At 44.4% G+C, this 25,102-nt stretch overlaps 1 protein-coding gene across 1 annotated transcript in view; it reads left to right on the plus strand.

Moving 5' to 3' along the window:
* The window catches only part of SDR42E2 (short chain dehydrogenase/reductase family 42E, member 2), a 54,598-nt gene that overhangs the window by 13,830 nt on the left and 15,666 nt on the right, over positions 1-25,102 (plus strand). The window contains exons 4-10 of the mRNA XM_075319143.1: positions 3,214-3,271; positions 4,564-4,682; positions 6,031-6,106; positions 10,572-10,654; positions 17,075-17,212; positions 17,297-17,365; positions 24,813-24,876. Coding sequence (XP_075175258.1) covers positions 3,214-3,271; positions 4,564-4,682; positions 6,031-6,106; positions 10,572-10,654; positions 17,075-17,212; positions 17,297-17,365; positions 24,813-24,876 — 607 coding nt within the window. The remainder of the gene's footprint in view (positions 1-3,213; positions 3,272-4,563; positions 4,683-6,030; positions 6,107-10,571; positions 10,655-17,074; positions 17,213-17,296; positions 17,366-24,812; positions 24,877-25,102) is intronic.

The raw sequence follows: 25,102 nt of genomic DNA on the forward strand, positions 1-25,102 counted from the left end.
CTACTAACACTAATATTAGCATCAGTGCTATTTTACACAGGATCTCTGTATATAGTGTACAGGTAATAGAGTGCTTACCAGTGACATTATACACAGGAGTTCTATATATATAGTGTATAGTGTGTACCTGTAATACACTGTCTTTACAGTAACATCTCTAGCTGAAGTTATTCATCTTCGCTTTTCCTATTCATCTGGTGTTGACCACCATCACTTCTTCCTACCATGACGCGACTCTACAGAAATAACCGTCACCTATAGCTGATCACTCCTAAAGCATATTCCACACTTTTTCCCCAATTTCTACACTACATCAGACTTTTGTTCCCCCATGGAAGTCAGTATCCTCAAAATTAACATACTTCATCAGTAATAATGTCCCCTAAATTTCCCCTACAGTAATTATGCCTCACTTGCCACCATCAGCCAATAATTTTAGTCCCTCATTCTTGCCCCATATAGTAATTGTGTCCCTCATTCTGGCCCCTTTTATTGAATAATGTCCCTCATCCTGGCCCCCTTTACTTAATAATGTCTGGGGAAACCACTGGAATCAGAAGGGGTTGTTAATTGCTTCCTGCACAAAATATCCCCCCACACACTGCTCCTCTCCAAAATAGGGCCACAATGTGCCCCTTTCCATAATGTCCCACCAAAACTTGCCCTTTTTATAATATCTCCCCCATACCACATCTCAGCATAAATCCCCCCCGCTCCTCATTATATTATGCCACCTTTCATAATCTCCTTCCTAATTGCCTCATAGTGACCCTCATTACCCCATAATGTCCCCCATTGCTCCACAATGTCCCAATTTGCATCATAATTTCCTCAATTGCTCCATAATGTCCTAATTTGCATCATAAAATGTATGCGCGCCTGAAAGACACACATACATTTGAATAGAGGCGGGGTCTCCAGGTCCTTGACACTGCATCTGTGCAGGCCTAGACTCTCACAGTGCAGTGTTAGGACCTTAAGTGTGTCACATGACCGTGATGTCACCAAAGGTCATTTTACAACTGTGGAAACTTCAGTAATACTACAGAACTGGTGCGCCGCCCCGTGCTCGGCGGCAGCCGAGCCGCTCGGGTTCGGACCTTCAGTGGGTGGCTCGAGGGTCTCCGGACCCAGGGATCCTGCGGTCACGTCGATCAAAAGGGGTTTGGTGGTTTGGGGACGTAGGTGTACGGCCGGAGCTGTGTTTGAGTTCGTGATGCCACCCACGGGATGTGGTGAAGGTGGACACCACCGCTGCAGTTATGGGGCACCCAGGGAGATGTTATGCAGCAAGTTGTTAACCCCTCTGTGGGCAGGGATGGTGGCCCCGGGACCCGTTGGGGGTGTTTGGTGGTGCAGGGAGATGGGCGGCCGGAGGGCACTGATGTACTCACTATTAGTAAACACACGAGTCTCTGGTAAACCAAGGTGATGGTGGTCGGTGCCCGCAGCCGGCTGCAGTCTGGTCCCCCACCCAGTTGGTGGTCTCTGCCTTTCTCCTGCACCTGTTTGTGATGGTGGACTGCCTGCGCTTGCAACTTTAGGAGTTCGCTTCCCAGCTTGTGGATGTCGGAAGAGCCCTTTGCCCACAGACGCTGGCCCGTGGGATCTCTCTGCTTTGGCGGTGGCTTTCTATCCCCCTCGTTGGGCTGTTGTCTTCAGTCGGGACTTTGGGTGGGACAGGACCTATAGTCCTGGCCGCAATCAGTTAATTAGCTAGCCCCAAGTAGCTTCTGGACCTAGCTTCAGGGTCTGAGTACCCCCCTTTGTGCTCCGGTTTCCGAGTTGGTTCCCCGGGTCGGTACCGGCGGGCCACTACCCTGTTCCGGTCCACCACGGTTCCACTGAGCCGTCTTCCCGGCTCCTGCAGGCAGAGGCCTCCGTATCCCTCCTAGCCAAAGGTGCCCGGGCTCCTACCCTGGCACCTGTCAGTTTCTTGCAGACTTGACACACAGGCCTGCTTCCACTCTACTTCACCTTCTAAACTCATCTGAACTTTCACAGTCAACTGTTACTTTCCCGCTCCAGGCTCTCTGAACTCCTCGGTGGGCATGCCAACCGCCTGGCTCCGCACCCCTGTTGTGTCCATCAAGCACTGAGGGAGGTGACTAGGGTTTTAATGTTTGGCTGCTGTCACCTTGTTAGGGGACTGGTGTAGGTCGGGGCCCTATCTGTGACTACCTGGCCCGGCCAGGGCGTCACACTTGTACTATTGCTGAAGTTTATGATTGAAAGGCTGGGGGCCCCTCAGAGCGTGGGGGACCTGGATCACTCTGCCCACCAATAACCGCCAGCCCTGACAAACAGATGGTCCCGTGGCCCTGTACTTTCCCGGTGACCGACGGCAAGCCACTTGTGAGGAGCAGGCGAGCCACATGTGGCACACAAGCGACGGATTGGGGACATAGAGGATCATTATTACTATCATTTTTGTACATGCGTGATTTTTAGATTTTAATAATATAAGAATAAAGGTTACATTTTAAAGACAGGATTTTTCTATGTGAAATAATGGTGTTTACCCTTGGAAACATTATTATATTAAGCTGTAAGTTTCATCCTGGAAGCTCGAACGATTTTTTTTTCTCGTTAGTCAGCTGTGTGCCATCTGTATGTGAAACGTTTGTTATCTGTTTTTCTACAGCAGCAGTTATTAAAAATTTACAAGACTAAATACAGTTTCTTATGTTAAAGAATTGCAATGTATTTGTAAAAAGAGCAGGCTATATGGTGGTTCCACATGAAATTCAATTTTGTCTTTTTTTTTCCACACCCGTAGACTTGAATGAGTGAGTCTCATACACACATGCAAGAAACAAGTGCCTTCTGTATTTTTTTTTTTGTGCCGATTCATTCCATAAAAGTAAATCGCTCATCTGCACTGCGCCATTGAACATTGCCCAAAAATATTATTATGTAAACTTGGCCTGAAAATGATTTACAAAAAACGTACTCACTTGATTTAGTGCTGTACTTCAGGGTCACGTGTCTAATTCTCTACAGCTTTATAGTTTTATTAGTTTTTATATGTGTAGAAATTGCATCTTTTACATTTACATAAGGAGTGCATGATACATACCGTTAATTTATCCTGGCTAAATATTGTGAATGAGTGGTTCTATAATATATAGTGGGGAAAATATATTGAAAAATATCAATTTCACAAATATATGCACAAATTACAATTTATTTTTACACTTTTCTATGTTTTAGCTGCAGAAGAAACTAATTGAATCCATAAACATTGGAGGAACACAAGTTGTCATTGATGGTAAGTTACTGTTATACTGTAATTCATTATCATGGCAGTAAAGGAAGAAAGGCCAGGGAGCCCACATAGGGCAGACAGGCCTCATGACAATATAGAGTGGGGGAAGAGGGGAGTGAAAGGGTTAAGAGACCTTAAGTGGTCATATGCAGGGCATTAAAGGTGGACGTGGAAGGTTTGGGATTGGTGGGGAGAAATGGGGCATGGCTATGAAGGATGATAAAAGGCTAGGAGGGGTGGTTGGTACCTCTTTTGGCGTTTTTAGGAACTGACTGCTGCAGCAAGACTCAAGGCGGACCTCGACCCTATTGGAGATGGTGCAGGCAACTATGACAGTCCATGGAGCCGAGATGGTGCAGGAGCAGCTTCATGGGGTCTGCATGTCTTCGTCTGTGGTGAGTCCCCCATCCACTCCCACAGTGTGTGCTCGGTGGTCACCAGAAGGGAAGAGACAACGCAGGGGGAGTCCCAGGAGCCCCCTTGGGGACCATCTGGGGTTCGGGAAGCAGCACAGGCCAGTATCTTCTCCTACTGCCCCAGGAAGAATGTTCACCGCAGCACAGCCAACCAGAAGTGGATAGTCCTGGATTGAGGCCTGCTTCCTGTTTGTGGCCTGCTAGGCCTCATGCCTGCACTGTGATGGCCTTATGGGATTTGCTGGCCGGTGGTCAAATCCAGATGATAGAGAAGGCCCTGCGGTCTGAGGCTAGATCGCGTCCTGTTAGGCCCAGACCAGTACAGTAGTGGCCCCCGGTGATGTGCCGGCCGGGGGTCAAATCCAACAGGATGAAGAAGAGGATCGGCCTCCCTGTGGTCGGCAGTGGGAGTTATGGCTGGATGTTGAATTGCAGTCTTCTGGGTCCCAGAGCAGTCCAGCAGTCCAAACAATCAAATCCGCTCTCCAAATTGTCAAGCAAATCATAGAAGAGCAGGGAAGGGACAAACTGTTTCGATGCTCAAGGCAGGTATTTCAGGTACCTATCCGCAAACCTTGGTTCCTAAATTATGTCTGGAAGGTCCCATGATGATGAACTGATTAACCCCCCCAATCCCTAGCTTTTTTCTTTTTATAACACATACTTTATAACTCTATATTGGCGGGTTCTATATCTGCAGTAGGGTCCTCTTCCCCCGATCTACCTCTCACCTCAATGGCGACTGAGCTACATGCCTACTCTACCTATCCTAGCCCCAAAAATGAAAAAAGAATTTTTAAATACTTTACCCAGGAATAAAGTAATAACCAGGTATATCATTTATCACTTTAATTCTAATATTGTCATCTTTCCTTCCAGTTTGCATAAATCGAAACATCCCCAGGCTTATATACACAAGTACTGTAAATGTGGTGTTCGGCGGAAACTACATAGAGGAAGGCGATGAGGAAACAACAACCTATTATCCTTTGGAAAAGGTAATATCTGCCTGATAGGAATTTTAGTTTAGACTTTTTTATATTTACAATTAGGGCAGGAAAAGTGGACAAAGTGTATGAGTAATATATAAGAGCAGATTGTATTTTTAGGTGTTTTTTGTATCACTAGTAAACTGCTAACGTTTCTGGTAGATTGTGTTTGTGATTGTGCTCTGTTCCTTTTCTATACAGCACTAGTCACATAAGATATGTTGCCACTAAGGGATTTGACTGTGCGCAGGTACATAGTTGTGAATAGACCCGAATTTGCCAAAACTGTTCAGATTTTTGGGGAAAAGGATTCAAGGATTTCCTAAGATGAAAAGGGACTGAATATATACAACACCTGTCCAGCTGAGATGAACTCATAAGGAGTTGCACTCTTTTGGAAAGATTTAACTCACACTTAAGAGGTTCGACCTTACTTAGTGCCATACTGGAACAGAAAAGGGTCTTCCCCGAATTGTTCCCACAAAGTTGGAAGTCTACAATTGTAGAATATGTCTTCTGATACTGAAGTATTAAGGTTTCCATTTACTGGAACTAAGGGGCTGAGGCCAACACCTGAAAAACAAGCTCATAGCATTATTCCTCTGCCATCAAATGTTACAGCTGGCACAATGCATTCAGGTAGGTGACGTTCTCCTAGGAGTCAACAAACCCAGACTCATCCACCAGATGCCAGATAGGGGAACTCCTGAAACAGATTCCACTGCTCCAGAATCCAGTGGTCGTGGCTTTACACCACTCCCATTGATGCTTGGCATTGTGCTTGGTGATGTAAGGCTTGTATGCAGCTGCTCAGCCATGGAAGCCTATGTCATGAAGCACCTGGCGGAGAAACAGTTTTTCATGCTAATGTTAATGCCAAAGAAGGTCTGAACTCTGCAGATATGGAGTCAACAGAGCGTTGGTAACTTTCCTGCCCTCGCCTCCTCAACACTCGTCCACCGCTCTGCGGTTGCTGCGGGTCCTTCCACTCTTCATTAATATCACTCACAGGTTATGGGTGAATATTTGGAAGGGAAGAAATGTCAAGAACGGACTTGATACAACTGTGCATCCTATTGCAGTAACAGTGAGCTCTTAAAAATGAGCCCTTACATAAATGTTAGTAAAGTCAGATGGCATGACTAGGGGCAATAAAAAACCTAAATTCAATGACTAGGTTTTGTCCATATAAAGTTACAGCTTTTTGGAATATTTTAACTAACTCCTAAAACGTTACAATAATCTCTAGTTCAGGCACCATTTCACTAGCTCATACCTCTTCTTACATGAATATATTTAAAAAATAAACTATGTCACTTTCCTCCGGTACATATATTGTTTGTTCTTCATTTTTCAGCAACTGGACTATTATTCCAAGACAAAAACCATTGCTGATCAAATGATCCTGGCAGCTAACAAGTCACCACTTAAAGGTAAAATTTCTACCTTGGAATCCGAATCAGAACTAAGCACTCCTTTTACTAGATATAGGTGCACTTTAGACAAGGTCATTGTTATCATTATTGACCGATTGATTTCTGTGAAGGGTTTATCAATTATTATGTTGCGTTAGTGAATATATTTTCAGATATTTCTTAGGGTTTTGTCCAGAAGAAGGGTGGGTTTGTCTGCTTTTTCTCTGAGGGAGCTTGGCTACAAGCTCTAAACTGATCATGATGAGCATATAGCCATCAGAGATTAGTGTGCATTGTCAGTAACATACGTAGGTATTTATACTCCCCAGCTCATATGTATGACAACAAACCATTATTTCTATAGAGGATAGGGAGAACGTTACCACGTTATACAGGTAATGAGGACAGCAAATGATGTCTCGACATTAGGACTCGCTCACACCACTATATCAATTGGACCTGCGCTATCCATTTTTTTTTTTATTGGATAGCACACGGACCAATGTTACTCAATATGAGAGTTCTGATTGATTTTTTTTTTTTCTTGGATAGTAAAAAAAATCACAGTATGTGGCGAATTCACTCCGAAATTGGACGACATTCACCCTTTCAACTCTATGGGTGCGTGGAAATCATCAGACTGCACACGGATGACATCTGAGTGCAGTCCGATTTCAGACCCACACAATGGAGAAGATGAAGAAATTTTGTTCCCCATCCTCACCAGTGTGCTCTGATTCTCTCATCCGAAAGAACACGCGGATCAAACTTGGATCAGAATTTGATTGGAGTGTCATTAGCCTAATTGTCCCAATTCTCTCGAATGAGAGAATCTAAAGTTGTGTGTGACTCTTTGCCTTAGAGTTGAGCAAAAAGATGTTAAGGACACTGGTCGAGTGGCCACGGACTACCAGCAGCTCTTCTGATAAGTTGGCTGCCATGAAATCATTACGTTGTGGCTGGATTCACACATGATGTTGGAGAAGGTTATTATTTAGAAGACGCGCCGGGGATGTTGCAGGTAATAGGAGGTTCACAGGGTTTTTGACCAGCTACCATGTACTACTCAAGTAGCCACTGGACAAGGGTACTGCATATCTTTCTCCTCAACTCTACTCTGCATATTTTCACCACCAAGGAGATAAGATTTTACAAAAGGTGGGAGATCATCTCTACCTTTGGTCAGATGTCTGATGATTCAGACAAGTTAGCTTCTCACATTTTTGGGGGGCACTTGTACAGTATGTTATTAAATCTTTCAATATTACTCAACTGGTTGGTGATCATACATTTCTGATTGCTTTCCCCAGTTGAGTAGAAAGTGATGTTATGAATTGAGTTACTTGCAGTCGGCACAATTGCCTCTAATTGTTTTGTCAGCCCAAGACCTTCTAGCAGTCACCCGATACACTGAGCCGGAATAATTCATGACAGACCCCAGACATTTCCATAGCCGCGGAGTCAGTTCAGCACTTAAGCCGCTCAGAGCAGCGATAAGGTTAGAAATGCCACTGTACAACAAATTAATGTAAAGTGCAACATGATACAAGGTGCCCAGGTGAGACTGGGATAAATTTAGCCGGGGACATGTTACAGTAAGATCTCGCTTCACCTGATATCTATGCAGAAGCTGCGGCACTGATGCAAGTATTCTGCTACTGACAAAACTGGAAGGTTGAAAAGGCATACTGTGTTTTATACCCAAATGGTTAGGGGGGTGGAGAGCACAGAGACTTGTAGGCAGGACAATACTTCCTGGGAAATAAGGAATGCAAATTGTCACACTTCCAAAATCAGGAAAGCTAGCTTTTTAGTGCCTCCTACTGGAGGTAAAATTATACCTAGAAGTGACACACATAACATCATTTTTTTTTAACGGCCTTCAGCTCAATTTCGACTCATGGCGACTTGACTTGGATAACTGCTCCGGAGGAAGAATGATCTTATTCAAGCCTAGATTGGTCCACTAGGGTCTTGTCCACCGTTATCTTAATAGTATCAAGCCATCAGGTTGCTGGTCTTCCTTTTTGCCTTGTTCCTTCTATTCTTCTGACCATGATGTCCTTCTCCAGTGATTGCTCTCTTCGTATGATGTGTCCAAAGTGGGCAAGTCATAGCTTGGTGATCCTTGCTTCAAGTTAGATATTTGGCTTGAGTTGTTACAAAAATGATTTGTTCGTTCCTCTTGCCAACCATGCAATTGATGGCATCCTTCTCCAGCACCACATTTCAAAGATGTTGATTCTTCTTCTGTCTTGTTTCTGTATCATCCAGGTTTTGCATTCATATGTTCCTACAGAAAAGACCAGATTATGCACTAGCCGTGTCTTCGTCACCTGTGAAATGTTGACGACTTTGTCCAGTGACTTAATTGTTGATGTGTTCATAGCTATTCTCCTATTGACTTCTGGTGTCGCTGTACCTTGAGTGATGATTGATCTAAAGACATTGAAGTCCTTTTCAACTTCTAGTTCTTCGCCATCCATCACAAAAAAAATGTGTCTCGACATACCAGGCAGTAGTCAATATCTTTCTTTTCTTTGTATTGAGCAGCAATCCCATGTTTGAGCTTTCCATCTTGACTCTCCAGAATAAGTCCTTCATTCCATCTATGCTTGTTGTTATCAATGTTGTATCGTCTGCATGTTTAAGATTGTTGATGATTCGTCCAGAAATTTTGATTCCTTCTTCTTTTTCGGAAAGTTCAGCCTTTCTGAAAATAACTAAAGTTGAAGAGAAGTGGTGACTGAATGAGCCTTGCAAACGCCTCGCTCTATTTTGAACCATGACGTGTAAATTAAAAAAAAAACAGAACTTTAAATTGACAACCTCTGTCCTCCCTGGGCCACTCCATTTGCTGGTAATTTCCTACAACAATCAGTTTTAAACCTAGCATATCTTTTGACAGGCATTTTTCTCCCTCAGATTTGCGGCATCACCACGCTTGAGCTGACAGTCATGTTGCCTTAGCGTCACGGTCAAAGACAGAGTTCCCAACTCTCCTCTATTGTCTCGGAGTCTCAGACTTCCCCTTCTGGTTGGGATTTGATCATATTGTCTATCTCCTGGTTTCCTAAAAGGGCCATACACACCTTACCTTTCTTCCGTAACCAATGCCCATCGGATCCAGGATACTTATGAGGCTCCTTCCTCAATGCTCCTTATCTGTGCAATTTACTTATATAGTTCCTGTCTATGCAAAATTTGTACTTCAGTGTCTGATCCATCTTGTACTCTGGGTCAGCCACTGTTGTCACCTGATGAGCCTGTGGAGGTGGTAGTGGCATTACAGTGTGGGCAGGTGTGTAGTCAATACAGAAGTGCCCTACTCTTTGTGAATGGTACAGTGACAGCCCCTACAACTGGAATAACATAATTAATCCAGTCATTGTGCCTCTACATGAACAACACAGGCCTAATTTAATCTTCATGAATGACAATGCTCCAGCTCATCGAGGTCGCATCATTAGGAAACGGCTGCTAGAGACTGTGGGACCTCAAATGGAGCGACTGCACTTTCTCCAGACCTGAATCTCCTAGAAAAACCTATGGGATCAGCTGAGTAACGGTCTGGAGGCCATAACTCTGTACCCCAGAACCTCAATGACCTGAGGGCCGCCCTTCAAGAAGCAAGGGATGCCATGTCTCCGAGACAATAATTCCACTTGTGACCAGCAGGTGACGTCGTCGTCAGCTGTAATTGGTGCTGAAGGCCACATGTCAAGTTACTGAGACACTGACATTTTGGGGGGGTGTACCAACTGCTGTTGGCTTTTGTTTCAGTAAATTGATTGAGATAATGAAATCACCATCGCTGCTTCTACTTAACTGCCCTACTTCCATGATAAAATATCACTGTAGTGTGAGCTTTTTCCGTTTTCCGTAAATTTCACCCGAAAGCCAAATATCCCTAACCTTTTGTAACTAGAGAATTTTATTAAATAAACCCACTTCTTTCACCATTTGTACTGATTATTCCATCTTAAAATTCTCAGTTCACCGATAAAATATGTCTTCAGATAATACAGATTTTCCCATTATTGAGATAGGAGATGACAGTCAGGGCTTATATAGTTTTTGGAGTATTGTATCTGGCTTTTCAGTAGACGTTACAGCAGGATATCTTTTTCGGCCTCTAGTTCTTCCCTTCTCCCTCCTGCATAGAATCTTACAAGCACCTACTGTCGTCTCCTATATCACTACAGATTTACAGGTTGTACCCATGAATTGAGAGTGAAAGATCTATCCAGAAGATATAAAAAGGCAGATTGCTCTAATAAGATATGTTATATTTCTTATTTTCACGTGTATTATTGATTTATGGAATAAAAATGAAAAAGATGGCTATTCTTTAAGATACATTTTAGAATGTCTAACTTTATGACATCCCACTATTTTTATTCTTATAAAGCAATCACAGATTAAGAAAATAATGATTGGCCCTGAAACGTTTCTGATTTTGTACATTTTTGTGTTCTTAAAGGAGGTGGTAAACTTCTTACATGTGTGTTGCGGCCTCCAGGAATTTATGGGCCAGATGAAAAGAGACATTTACCAAGACTGGTCGTAAGTCATCTGGGATTAAATATCATATATGGTAATTGGACATGTGCTACAAGGTCTAGAAAAGCATTGAGTTTAGGCTGTCCGTGTTAAAGGGATCCTGTCACCAGATTTGGCGACTATAAGCTGCTGCCGCCATCAGTGAGTCCTTATATACAGCATTCTAGAATACTGTATATAAGAACCCAGGCTGCTCTGTATAACATAAAAAGACCTTTGTTATACTCACCTAGGGAGCGGTCTGGTCCGATGGGTATTGCTGCTCTCCGATCCAGCGCCTTCTCTCTACGGCGATCTCCGTCCTCCTTCTTCTAAGGCCCGTGTGCATGACGTGTCCTACAGTAGGTACTGAAAGTATTCAGACTTTTTCTTTTTCCGTTTTTTTTTTCATGCCTTCATTTATAGAGAAACCATGATACATAATTTAAACATGTCGGTTTATTATCAATATATACAGTGGGCACGGAAAGTATTTAGACCCCTTTAACTTTTTCACTCTTTGTTTCATTGCAGCCATTTGGTAAATTCAAAAAAGTTCAATTTTGTTCTCATTAATGTACACTGCACCCCATCCCCCATCTTGACAGAAAAAAACAGAAATGTAGAATTTTTTTGCAAATTTATTAAACAAGAAAAACAGAAATATCACATGGTCATAAGTATTCAGCCCCTTTGCTCAGTATTGAGTAGACACACTCTTTTGAGCTAGTACAGCCATGAGTCTTCTTGGGAATGATGCAACAAGTTTTTCACACCTGGATTTGGGGACCCTCTGTCATTCAATGACAAGGGTCATTGTCTTGTTGGAAGGGGAATCTTCGACCAAGTCTGAGGTTCAGATCACTCTGGAAGAGGTTTTCTTCCAGGATATCTCTGTAATTGGCCGCATTCATCTTTCCTTCAATTGCAACCAGTCGTCCTGTCCCTGCAGCTGAAAAACACCCCTATAGCATGATGCTGCCACCACCATGTTTCACTGATGGGATTGTATTGGGTAGGTGATGAACCGTGCCTGGTTTTCTCCACTCATACCGCTTAGAATTATCACTAAAATTCTATCTTCGTCTCATCAGACCAGAGAATTTTATTTCTGGGAGTCCTTCATGTGTTTTTTTGCAAACTCTATGCTGGCTTTCATACGTCTTGCACTGAGGAGAGGCTTCCGTCAGGCCACTCTGCCATAAAGGCCCGACTGGTGGAGGCTGCAGTGATAGTTGATGTTGTGGAACTTTCTCCCATCTCCCTACTGCATTTCTGGAGCTCAGCCACAGTGATCTTGGGGTTCTTCTTAACCTCTCTCACCAAGGGTCTTCTCCCATGTTTGCTCAATTTGGCTGGACGGCCATGTCTATGAAGAGTTTTGGTGGTCCCAAACTTCTTCCATTTAAGGATTATGGAGGCCACTGTGCTCTTAGGAGCCTTGAGTACTGCAGACATTTTTTTGTAACCTTGGCCAGATCTGTGCCTTACCACAATTCTGTCTTTGATCTCCTTGGGCAGTTCCTTTGACCTCATGATTCTCATTTGGTCTGACATGCAGTGTGAACTGTGAGGTTTATATAGACAGGTGTTCGCCTTTCCAAATCAAGTCCTATCAGTTTAATTAAACACGGCTGGACTCCAATGAAGGAGTAGAACCAGGGGTGGGATTCAGCCGGTTCTGTCTGGTCCTGGAGAACCGGCGGTTGTTAAAATAGCAGCCGGTTCCCAGAACCGGCAAGAAACAGATGCGGCGATCTGGTTCCCTGCATTCATTTGTGTTAGTGTCTCTTTAAGACACTAGAACAAATGAATGCCCGTACCTCCGCGCCGCACTTCCGGGTTCAGTGGAGCCTGTCTGCTCCATGACCCGGCGTGCAGAGACGCGCTGACGCTGCAGAGATGGCCCGGCAGCGTGGGGAGGTCGCTCCTCCCACTGCCGTCTGTCAGCGTGTGCAGAGTGCCGCGGAGGATGGAAGACAGAGGAGAGGCTGCTGGTGCTTGGAGCAGGTAAGCGCTCAGAGCCGAAGATCATACAGGGGAGCAGGGAGAGGAGCTGCATTAAGATGGGAACTATATGGGGAGAGGGGCCATATGGGACAGGATCTGCAAGGGAGAAGGAGCATATGGGATGAGATCTGCAGGGGAGAAGGAGCATATGGGATGGGATCTGCTAGGTAGAAGGAGCATATGGGATGGGGTCTGCAGGGGAAAAGAGGACATAATGGGATGGGATCTGCAGGGGAAAGCAGCCATAATGAGATGGGATCTGCAGGGGAAAAGAGGCCATAATGGGATGGGATCTGTGGGGAAAAGAGGACATAATGGGATGGGATCTGCAGGGGAAAAGAGGCCATAATGGGATGGGATCTGCAGGGGAAAAGAGACCATAATGGTATGGGATCTGCAGGGGAAAAGAGGCCATAATGGGATGGGATCTGCAGGGGGAAAGAGGCCATAATGGGATGGGATCTGCAGGGGAAAAGAGGCCATAATGGGATGGGATCTGCTGGAGAAAAGAGGCCATACTGGGATATGATCTGCAGGGGAAAAGAGGCCATGAGGGGATGGGATCTGTATAGGAAAGGTTGTCCGTTCCAATTTTAGCAGGGCTCCTTTACTAATAGTTTTTAAAAACTGTAGAAAAAATATTTAATACAATATGACAGTGACTGGAACATCTGGTGCTGGACAGGAGAGTGACGGTATAGGAGGGGAAGGAGATTTTACTTTAAATTACTTGTATTTTTTAGTTGAGGAAATTGTGTGAAAATGGGTGTGGCTAACAAAATGGGTGTGGTTACAGAATGGGTGTGGTTTTCAACTGGGCGGGGTTTACAGAGAACCTGTTGTTAAAAATTTGAATCCCACCCCTGAGTAGAACCATCTTAAGGAGGATCACAAGAAAATGGACAGCATGTGACTTAAATATGAGTGTCTGAGCAAAGGGTCTGAATCCTTATGACCATCTGATATTTCAGTTTTTCTAGTTTGATAAATTTGCAAAAAGTTCTACAATTCTGTTTTTTCCTGTCAAGATGGGGTACAGAGTGTACATTAATGAGAAAAAAATGAACTTTTTTGAATTTATCAAATGGCTGCAATGAAACAAAGAGTGAAAAATTTAAAAGGAGTCTGAATATGTTCCGTACCCACTGTATATGCGCACACAGGCCGGCATTGAGGCACACAGGCGCACTTTGATCTGCCCTGCTCAGCGCAGATCAAAGTATTGTAGTGGAGATTCGCAGGCGATCTTTAACCTTTCCTCATAACTGCACATTACAGTACTTTGATATACCCTGCACAGGGTAGATGAAAGTGCACCTGCGCAGGAGCGCATTGCTGGCGTGTGTTGATGACGTAGGACAAGTCATAAACACTGGGCTGGGTAGTAGGGGGACGGAGATCGCAGCAGAGAGGAGGCGATGGACCGGAGAGCAGTGACACCCATCAGACCGGACCGCCCCCTAGGTGAGTATTATAAAAGTGCTTTTTATATTACACACAGCGGCCTGTGCTCTTATATACAGTATTCTGGAATGCTGTATATAGGGGCTCACTGGTGGTGGCCGCAGATTGTAGTCGCCAAATCTGGTGACAGGTTCCCTTTGATGAGCACTGCGCAGGGCACAGTAGGTTGGCGTTAATAGATGACATAGTTTTAAATGTTCATAGTGGTGACAGCAGAAAGGAATCCTTAAAGGGGTTGTCCAAATTGATTACTCACCAATTTCATTCCACTATTCCTGTGCTTTGTCCCCGACTTTTCCTGCTTTTCTTCTGCTTGCATTGGCTGCAGACATATGACTGCTGCAGCCAATCACTGGCCTCACTGATCTTGTGTAATATATCGTGTTTCTACAAAAATAAGACAGAATCTTATATTTATTTTTGCTCCAAAAGATGGACTAGGGCTTAATTTCAGGGGATGCCATTTTTTTCCCATGACCAACAATCCACATTTATTCTTAAACAAAAAAAATCAACATTTATTCAAATATGACAATATTCATTAGACCTAAACAATATAATCTGTCTGGGAGCATATTGTCAAATTGACTGCGTGGTCTTATAATTATGGACAACACTAGTCCTACAATATATAAACCTGAGTGTGACCACAAATTGGAATACTATATTGGGATATTAAAAATACAAAAGCCTTTAATAATACAAACACAACATGAAATCACAATATGTAATAAAATACATTGAGAGGAAGTATTATATTATATTATTATTATTATTATTATTATTATTATTATTAAGGAAAATCCAGGTGACATGACCATGATGTCACCATAGGTCTTTAACCAGTTTTAAATGGAAATGCTGTGAAAACCTAATATAGTGGGGACCCTAGACACTTTACCAGTTCCCTACCCGCCCTCCCCCCACCCCGTACAGACACCAGTCCTGACTGTAACTAGGGCTTATTTTTGGAGTAGGGCTTATATTTCATGTAAAATCATGCTAGGGCTTATTTTTGGGCCAGGTCTTATTTTTTAGGTAGGTTTTATATTTGAGGTAGGTCTTTTTTCAGGTACCTAGGTCTTATTTTTAGGCATGTCTTATTTTTTAAGTAGGTCTTATTTTCATGGTAAGTCTTATTTTTTAGGTAGGTCTTATTTGTGAGGCAGGTCTTATTTTTGTGGTAGGTCTTATTTTTTAGGTAGGTTTTATTTTGAGGTAGGTCTTTTTTTTCAGGTATGTGTTATTTTTAGGCATGTCTTATTTTCAAGTGGGTCTTATTTTGGAGGTAGGTCTTATTTTTGAGGTAGGTCTTATTTTTTAAGTAGGTCTTATTTTGGAGGTAGGTCTTATTTTCAAGGCAGGTATTATTTTCGGGGCAGGTCTTATTTTTTAGCTAGGTTTTATTTTCGAGCTAGGTCTTATTTTTGAGATGGGTCTTATTCTCAAGACAGGTCTTATCTTTTTTGGAGGTAAAACTTATTTTCAAGATAGGTCTTATTTTCAAGGTGGTCTTAGTTTCAAGAAGTCTTATTTTTGAGGCTGGTCTTATTTTCACGGTGGGTCTTATTTTGGAGGTAGGTCTTATTTTGAATCATCTTATTTATGAGGCAGGTTTTATTTTTGAGGTAGGTCTTATTTTTTAGGTAGGTTTTATTTTTGAGGTAGGGTTTTTTTCAGGTAGGTCTTATTTTTAGACGTCTTATTTTCAAGTGGGTCTTATTTTCAAGTGGGTCTTATATTTGAGTTAGGTCTTAATTTTGAGGTAGGTCTTATTTTCAAGGCAGGTCTTATTTTTTAAGTAGGTCTTATTTTGGAGGTAGGTCTTATTGTCATGGTAGGTCTTATTTTCAAGGTGGGTCTTATTTTGGAGGTAGGTCTTATTTTCAAGATGGGTCTTATTTTTGAGGTAGGTCTTATTTTTTAAGTAGGTCTTATTTTGGAGGTAGGTCTTATTTTCAAGGCAGGTATTATTTTCGGGGCAGGTCTTATTTTTTAGCTAGGTTTTATTTTCGATCTAGGTCTTATTTTTGAGATAGGTCTTATTCTCAAGACAGGTCTTATCTTTTTTGGAGGTAAAACTTATTTTCAAGATAGGTCTTATTTTCAAGGTGGTCTTAGTTTCGAGAAGTCTTATTTTTGAGGCTGGTCTTATTTTCACTGTGGGTTTTATTTTGGAGGTAGGTCTTATTTTGAATCATCTTATTTGTGAGGCAGGTTTTATTTTTGAGGTAGGTCTTATTTTTAGGTAGGTTTTATTTTTGAGGTAGTGTTTTTTTTCAGGTAGGTCTTATTTTTAGACGTCTTATTTTCAAGTGGGTCTTATTTTCAAGTGGGTCTTATATTTGAGGTAGGTCTTATTTTGAGGTAGGTCTTATTTTTGAGGTAGGTCTTATTTTCGAGGCAGGTCTTATTTTTTAAGTAGGTCTTATTTTGGAGGTAGGTCTTATTTTCATGGTAGGTCTTATTTTCAAGGTGGGTCTTATTTTGGAGGTAGGTCTTATTTTCAAGATGGGTCTTATTTTGGAGGTAGGTCTTATTTTAAGGTAGGTCTTATTTTGAGGTAGGTCTTATATTTAAAGGTGGGTCTTATTTTGGAAGTAGATCTTATTTTGAGGTAGGTCTTATTTTGAGGTAGGTCTTATTTTTTAGGTAGGTCTTATTTTGGAGGTAGGTCTTATTTTCGAGCGAGGTCTTATTTTTGGGAAAACACAGTACTAAAGCAAATGTAAACAGAAGATCAGCATGTACTTTTTCAGTATATCTTATTTTCTTACTTCTGCAGCATTGCTGCAAAAAGTAAGAATTTTGAATGAACCTGGACAACTTCTATCTCAATGGACTGGTTGCGAATGAGCCCAGAACCTTTTGTCTATTGTCTATGGGCAGCTTTAGACAGATGGAACATATTATATTAGAGAAGATAATTACTGAATGTTTTTGTGTTTGTTTTCTTAAATCTTAATCCAGGCAAATGCAGAGAAGAGATTACTATGTTTTAAATTTTGGAATGACCGAACCCGGATGAACTGGATCCATTTATACAATCTGATTGAGGCTCATATACTTGCTGCTGAGGCCTTGACTGCCAGTAAAGGATATATAGCTGTAAGCTACTGTTATAAACTAATCTATAATAGCAAAAAAATGGAGCAAAACCAAAGCTAAATTTTCTTTATTAATGTATTTCAGAGTGGAAAAGCCTATTTTATCCATGATGGGGAGCATGTCAGCTTTCACGAGTGGTATCTCCATCCAATGGTAAGGAACAGCTGAAGATGTTAGGAATTGCCCTGAATTGTGATTTGATATCCTTTAATAAATAGTGTGCTAAGTATTACATTTGCAAATCACATTTTTTTTAAACAAGATCCCCCCAAAAGTCACTTCAAAGAGCCAACAACCAGGCATCTCACGTCTGTCTAATTGTTCACTGCCTGTTTTCAAGTGTAATCCACATTTAGCAACAAGGTGGGCAAGATGGGCAGCACGATATAGGGTTGGGTCTTTGTCTCTCTGCTCCTGCTCTCCTGTCTCCTTACTAGAGTTGAGCGCGGTTCGCGGTTCTCCAGTTCGCGGTTCGAGTGATTTTGGGGCTGTTCTAGATCGAACTAGAACTCGAGCTTTTTTGCTAAAATTCGATAGTTCTAGATACGTTCGAGAACGGTTCTAGCAGCAAAAAGCAGGGCTTTTTACAGCTACAGTGTCCAGGAGCCATCGCTGGAAGCCTGCCAGAAGCTGGTAACCAAGATAAACATCGGGTATCCAACCAAAGCGCTTTGGTTAGTAACCCGATATTTATCCTAGTTACGTGCAGGAAGCCCACACTTCCCCGCTCAGCTCACTCCGCCCCCACCTGCACACGGCATGTACACACGTACACACACACACACACACACACACACACTCTGTACTCACACTCTGCACACATGGTCCCGCTCGGCTTATGAATGAAGTCCCGCCATCCCGACCTCAGCGCTGTCACTGTCCTCCATGGCCGCCGCTTGTCACATCACCTTCTCTCGCTTCCGACCCAAGACTGACTAGCGGTGACGTCACGGGCCTCTCGCGATACTTGGCTGTGAAGGTGGCGGTCATTGAATTCAGTGACAGGTGCTGTCAGTGTGCTGGAGGTCAGCGCAGGTAATGTACCTCGCTGACAGCAGCACTTGTCATGCCCTGCTGTGACCTGGGCTGACCCATTGATGTTAGCTCAGGTCACTGCACTGCTCTCCCAGCCAATGGGGAACATTCTGCTCTTCATTGACTGGGACAGTGTGGATCGTCATGGCAACCCCTTGGATTACACCAGACCTGGATTTGTTTTTCTTTCTAATAAATTGGTTAAAGAGGGAATGTTTTGGGGAGTGTTTTTTCAAATAAAAATGTGTTTGTCGTCTATTTTTTTTTTATTACTGACTGGGTTGGTGATGTCGGGTATCTGATAGATGCCGGACCTCACCAACCCCAGGGCTTGATGCCAGGTGACATTACACATCTGGTATTAACCCCATATATTACCCCGTTTGCCACCGCACCAGAGCGCGGGATGAGCTGGGGCGAAGCACCAGGATTGGCGCATCTAATGGATGCGCCACTTCTGGGGCGGCTGCGGCCTGCTATTTTTAGGCTGGGGAGAGTCCAATAACCATGGACCTCCCTAGTCTGAGAATATCAGACCCCAGCTGTCTGCTTTACCTTGGCTGGTGATCCAATTTTGGGGGGACCCCTACGTGTTGTTTTTTTTTTAATTATTTATTTAATTTAAAATAACAGCGTGGGGTGCCCTCAGTTTTGGATTACCAGCCAAGGTGAGGTTGCCAGCTGTGGTCTGCAGGCTGCAGCCGTCTGCTTTACCCTAGCTGACTACAAAACTAGGGGGAACCCTACGTCATTTTTTGTTTTCATTTTTTTGGCTAAATACAAAGCTAAGCACCCCTTAGTGCCACATGAAAGGCACCAAAGGGTGCAAAATTACAAAATGCAGGAGAGTGGGACATTATGTGTCTTTCTGCCATTATAATGACAGAAAAGACTGATATGAAGTGCACAAGCACAAGAAAATCACCAGAGCGCTCTACGCTGTGAAAAGCAGTAGAAAATGGCACTGGAGTGAACATGTGACCGCCTCATGTAGGATGAAGCTATGGATCCTGGGTAAATTTATGTATTTTCCCTCCTTCAGTTTTTTTGCAGTACACAAAAAAACCGGAAGGCACATGGATGACAAACAGATGACATACGGACCGTCTACGGAACGGAAACGGATGCCACATGGATGCACCCGTGAAAAAAAACGGACTGTTTTTTGCAGACCGCAAAAATGGATCGGTCGTGTTAATGTAGCCTTATTCTGATCTGCCGTTTATAAACAGCAGGCAGAAATAAGTGAATAGCGCCCCCCAGCATCAGAAAATCTCCGGGGTTTCAGGGCTAGCTGAGACCCTGGAGATCATGATTCAGGACGGTTTTTCCGATCCCCGCTCACGTGATCACAGGTATACACCGTACACCGATGATCACGTTACAGTAAATGACAGCGCCGGTAAAAAATTATTTATCTCCCATCTGGCATGAACAAACATGATAAATCTCCTCCCCGGTCCCCTCCGGTCCCCCGATGTCGCCAAAGTGCCCCCCCGATGCCCTCCCAGAAATCCAAGATGGCCGCGCGCACAGCAGCGCGCCGGCCGCATTCACCCTACTCCTCTGATTTCTGTCGCATGTGCCATGACACATGCGACAGAAAACTCCTCCCTAGGCCCTTCCAGGTCACCCCCTATAACCCCACTGGTGTTCCCTGGTGTCCCACGGTACCTGTGCAGCGTTGATCCCCCGCAGCCCTCTCCTTCACAATAGACGCTGCCGCATGCACAGAGCGGCTGTCAGCTCAGCTTCCTGTGTTCAGACACAGTGAGTGGTGGTTATGCATCTGTAAGCTAAATGGGCGGCACGGTGGCTCAGTGGTTAGCACTGCAGTCTTGCAGCGCTGAGGTCCTGGGTTCAGTTCTCACCAAGGACACCATCTGCAAGGAGTTTGTATGTTCTCCCCGTGTTTGCGTGGGTTTCCTCCGGGTACTCCGGTTTCCTCCCACACTCCAAAGACATACAGCGCTATGGGATTAATAACGCTATATAAATGAATAAATTATTATTATTACTGCAATGCCCTGCTCATGAGGTAAGGAACATAATTCATCAGGAGAGCTATACTACATTTCCAAATGGAGGGATTTGCTTTTATAGTTGCCCTGCTGAATGACTACCAAACATGAGAGTCCGTTATACGCCACAAGAAAACACATCTAAATAGCGAGCTCTGTTGTTAAGTATTCATTCAGCTGGATAACTGGACTTAAAGGGGTATTCCATCTCCAAGATCCTATCCCCAATATATAGTAGGTGGAATAGCAATAATATCAGCAAATACCAATATTTGGAAATGTAGAATAGTTCTCCTGATTAGGCATGCCCTTACCTCATGAGCAGGGCATTGCAGCTTTGGTAGCAACCATTACGACATGGACTCTGCTGCTGTGGACCCGGGGAGAGTGAGTGCAGATTCATTGCACCCACACTCCTCACATGAAGGGTCTGCACTTGTTAGGACCAGGATGACTGGTAGGCCCAGGAGGTGGATCCACTGGACTGAGCACCCCACCGAGGGCAAGGTGCCCGGTAGCCGAAGCACTACGGGTAGCAGGACAGTCCGTTCAGAGGAGTGGGTGTAGAAGTCCCTGGGACCACGGAGTCTCTGAAGGTAGTCCGGGTGACGGAGCACAGGTTCGGAGGCCGAGATGATGTCAGGCAGGGTCCGAAACCAGCGGAACGGGGAGGTCGGTCACCACACGGATCCAGGGATCGGAGACGGTAGGTACTGAGAAGATGGCGGACAGTCCGTTCGGGGTTCTGGAACCGTCAGGACCGGTTGGCGAGATGGGAGCGGCTCTACAAGAGAGATAGGTAAGTACGAGATAATGGCACAGGGAGACCTGACTCCTAGCTTAGCAAACACGAAGAACAGGCCCCGCCCACTTGGAAAGGAACCCCCTATATACCCTGCACCTGAATCTTCAATATCCTGTTGGAGGACGCTGGCCCTTTAAGAGAGGGTCAATGACCGCGCGCCCTAATGCGCATGCGCGAGGCCCGGGTGCCAGAAGCCAGAGCAGGGAGCGGTGCACAGGAGGCAGGAGCGCTCAGCATCGCAGATGGGCGCCGGGACCGGGGACCGGGTTGCCTGGAGGACGCAGGTGAGGGAGCATGGAGGCCGTGGAGAGGGGGACGCCTGGCAAAGGAGCCGGGGAGCGTGGCAGGGGAGCCGGGGAGTGTGGCAGGGGAGCCGGGGAGCGTGGCAGGGGAGCCGGGGAGCGTGACAGCACTCCTAGAAAATGGGGGATACGTTCCCTGAGTGTCTCCCCCCCATATTCTAGACGGTCCAGAGTCGTCGTGGGACCCCTTTATTTTTTTTCTTACAATAAATTGGTGAAAGAGGGAATGTTTTGGGGACTGTTTTTTCAAATAAATTTCTTTTGTCGATTTTTTTTTTTGTTAGTACTGACAGTTTATGATGTTGGGTATCTAATAGATGCCATGACATCACAAACTGCTGGGCTTGATGTCAGGTGACCTTACAGCTAGTATCAACCCGATTTATTACCCCGTTTGCCACTGCACCAGGGCACGGGATGAGCTGGGGTGAAGCGCCACGATTGGCGCATCTAGTGGATGCGCCACGTCTGGGGTGCCTGCGGCCTGCTATTTTTAGGCTGTGAAGGCCCAATAACTATGGACCTTCCCACCCTGAGAATACCAGACCACAGCTGTCCGCTTTACCTTGGCTGGTGATCCAATTTGGGGGGGACCCTACTTTTTTTGTGTAATTATTAATATTTATAAAATAATTATAAAAAAAAGAGCCTGGGGAGACCTCCACATTGGATCCCCAAGCACGGTAAAGCTGCCAGCTGTGGTTTTCAGGCTACAGCCGTCTGCTTTACCCTAGCTGGCTATCAAAAATGGGGGGACCCAACGTCATTTTTTTTTAACTATTTTTTAAATAGAAAAAATTAATGGGCTTCCCTGTATTTTGATTGCCAACCAAGGTAACGGCAGGCAGATGGGGGTGGCAACCCATAGCTGTCTGCTTTATTTGTGCTGAGAATCAAAAATACCGCGGAGCGCTACGTCATTTTTTTTAAAGATTTATTTTTACAGCACTGTGATGTCCAGCAATCAAAATACAGGAAAGCCCATTTTGTTTTTAGTTATTTAAATAAATAATTAAAAAAAAATATATATGGGCTCCCGCTGCATTTTTTGTATTGCTAGCTAAGGGTAATCCAAGCAGCTACTGGCTGCTAACCCCCACTGCTTGGTGTTACCTTCACTGGCAATGGAAAATCCAGGAAAGCATTTTTTATTTTTTTTTGCCAAAAAACTACAAAAAAAGGACGTGAGCTTCGCCATATTTTTGTATGCTAGCCAGGTATAGCAGACAGGTGCTGGAAGAGTTGGATACAGCGCCAGAAGATGGCGCTTCTATGAAAGTGCCATTTTCTGAGGCGGCTGCAGACTGCAATTCGCAGCAGTGGGGCCCAGAAAGCTCAGGCCAACCTGTGCTGCGGATTCCAATCCCCAGCTGCCTAGTTGTACCTGGCGGGACACAAAAATGGGGCGAAGCCTACGTCATTTGTTTTCTAATTATTTCATGAAATTCATGAAATAATAAAAAAAGGGCTTCCCTTTATTTTTGGTTCCCAGCCGGGTACAAATAGGCAACTGGGGGTTGGGGGCAGCCGTACCTGCCTGCTGTACCTGGCTAGCATACAAAAATATGGCGAAGCCCACATAATTTTTTCAGGGGGCAAAAAACTTCTGCATACAGTCCTGGATGGAGTATGCTGAGCCTTGTAGTTCTGCAGCTGCTGTCTCTGTATGGAGAAGAGCAGACAGCAGCTGCAGAACTACAAGGCTCAGCATACTCCATCCAGGACTGTATGCAGAAGTTTTTTGCCCACCAAAAAAATGACGTGGGCTTCGCCATATTTTTGTATGCTAGCCAGGTACAGCAGGCAGCCACGGGCTGCCTCCAACCCCCAGTTGCCTATTTGTACCTGGCTGGGAACCAAAAATATAGGGAAGCCCGTTTTTTTTAATTATTTCACTTATTTCATGAAATAATTAAAAAAAAAACGACGTGAGCTTCGCTCCATTTTTGTGTCCAGCCGGGTACAACTAGGCAGCTGGGGATTGGAATCCGCAGCACAGGTTAGCCCGAGGTTTCTGGGCGCCTCTGCTGTGTATTGCAGTCCGCAGCCGCCCCAGAAAATGGCGCTTTCATAGAAGCGCCATCATCTGGCGCTGTATCCAACTCTTCCAACAGCCCTGAAGCCGGGTGGCTTGTTGGGTAATCATGAGTTAATACTGGCTTTGTTTTACTAGCTAGTATTAAGCCAGAGATTCTTAATGTCAGGCACGTTTGACCCAGCCATTAAGAATCTCCAATAAAGGGTTAAAAAAAAGACACCACACAGAGAAAAAATACTTTAATAGAAATAAATACACAGACACATTAGAGACTTCATCTTTATTACCCCCTGTCAGCCCTCCACAATCCATGGTCTTCTGTCTTTCTCGTTCAACAAATGCAGCTCTGCTCCATCACTGCTGAATGGGGGAAGACGCTGCTTCCCGTGCAGAAATCACTCCGTGATGGCTGCACGGAAAGCAGCTTGCAGCCTTCACGGAGTGAGAGATCAGTGCTGCTGGCTGCTGGCGGTGACAGACGCGTTACCATAGCAACAGGGCTCCGATGATGTGATTCCTGGAGCCGCGGTTAGCGGTGACGTCACCGCTAACTGCGTTGCTATGGCAACGGTGATCTCCGTTAATGACCGGCTGTGTCAGCCGGTCCCTAACGGAACGGGGAGTCGACCGTGTGCTACAGCATGTTGCCGGTACACGGCGATACACAAATGTGCACCGTGTACCGGAGAGATGCACTCGCAGGTCCTACATGACGCGTCATAGTCATGTGACCAGTCTGTAGCCAATGAGATAATAGCCACGTGACTGGTCACATGGCTATTTTGACGTCACGATAGGTCCTGCATCACTTCTGGCAGTGCTGGTCACCGGGAGGATTCAGCGATCATCGGATGGAATAGCGGCAGGAGACAGAGTGCAGGAGGGATCGCGGGGACCGGTAAGTGTTATGGCAATGTTTATTAACTGTTTGTGTACATTTATCATGCATTTTTATGTGTTTGTGATTGCCTCCCATTATAGCCTATTGGTTCGAGTTCGGTTCGTCGAACGTTCGACGAACCGAACTCGAACGGGACCTCCGTTCGGCGAACCGACCTCGAGCCGAACCGCGACCGGTTCGCTCATCTCTACTCCTTACAGTCACAAAAGTGAGATGGGCTATAATTTGGGGTAGCCAAGGCAAGTTCAAGAACATACAATGCTGACAGAATACTGACCAAGATACAGTGCTTACAATCAGGGGGAGGTGGTGGATGATGTCGGGGCGGCAGAGTTCTGCCCTCCAGGGATTAATAAGTAGCTCTGACATCTAATAATCAAAAAAATCTCCATACACAAACTATCCCAGATGAATTCACAGGATTTTAGCTCTAGCACAAGCTTTTCTATCTTCACTACCAATAATTCACAAGGCACCAATGTTACTTTGTATTTTCAGTTCGAAAAACTTGGTTTTCCAGATCCTTGGATAATTATACCCACTTCTCTGGTGTATGCTGCAGGTATGCATAGTTTGTTGAACACTTCTTTGCAAATTCTGCTTGAGGTTCAAATAATTTCTACCTGTAGGATTACTATGACGGCTGAAGCAATAATATAAATATTTTACAAGTTTAGGCCATTATAGTGGGTTCTTTATATGGGACCTGTCACCAGTCAAGTGTCCAGTGTTTGCTCTTGTTTGATTCCCGCTGCTCCTCTGAGTATTCCATTTTTGGTTTGTTTTTT

Source organism: Anomaloglossus baeobatrachus, chromosome 7 (genome assembly GCF_048569485.1).
Source record: "Anomaloglossus baeobatrachus isolate aAnoBae1 chromosome 7, aAnoBae1.hap1, whole genome shotgun sequence".
In the NCBI taxonomy this organism is placed as follows: domain Eukaryota; kingdom Metazoa; phylum Chordata; class Amphibia; order Anura; family Aromobatidae; genus Anomaloglossus; species Anomaloglossus baeobatrachus.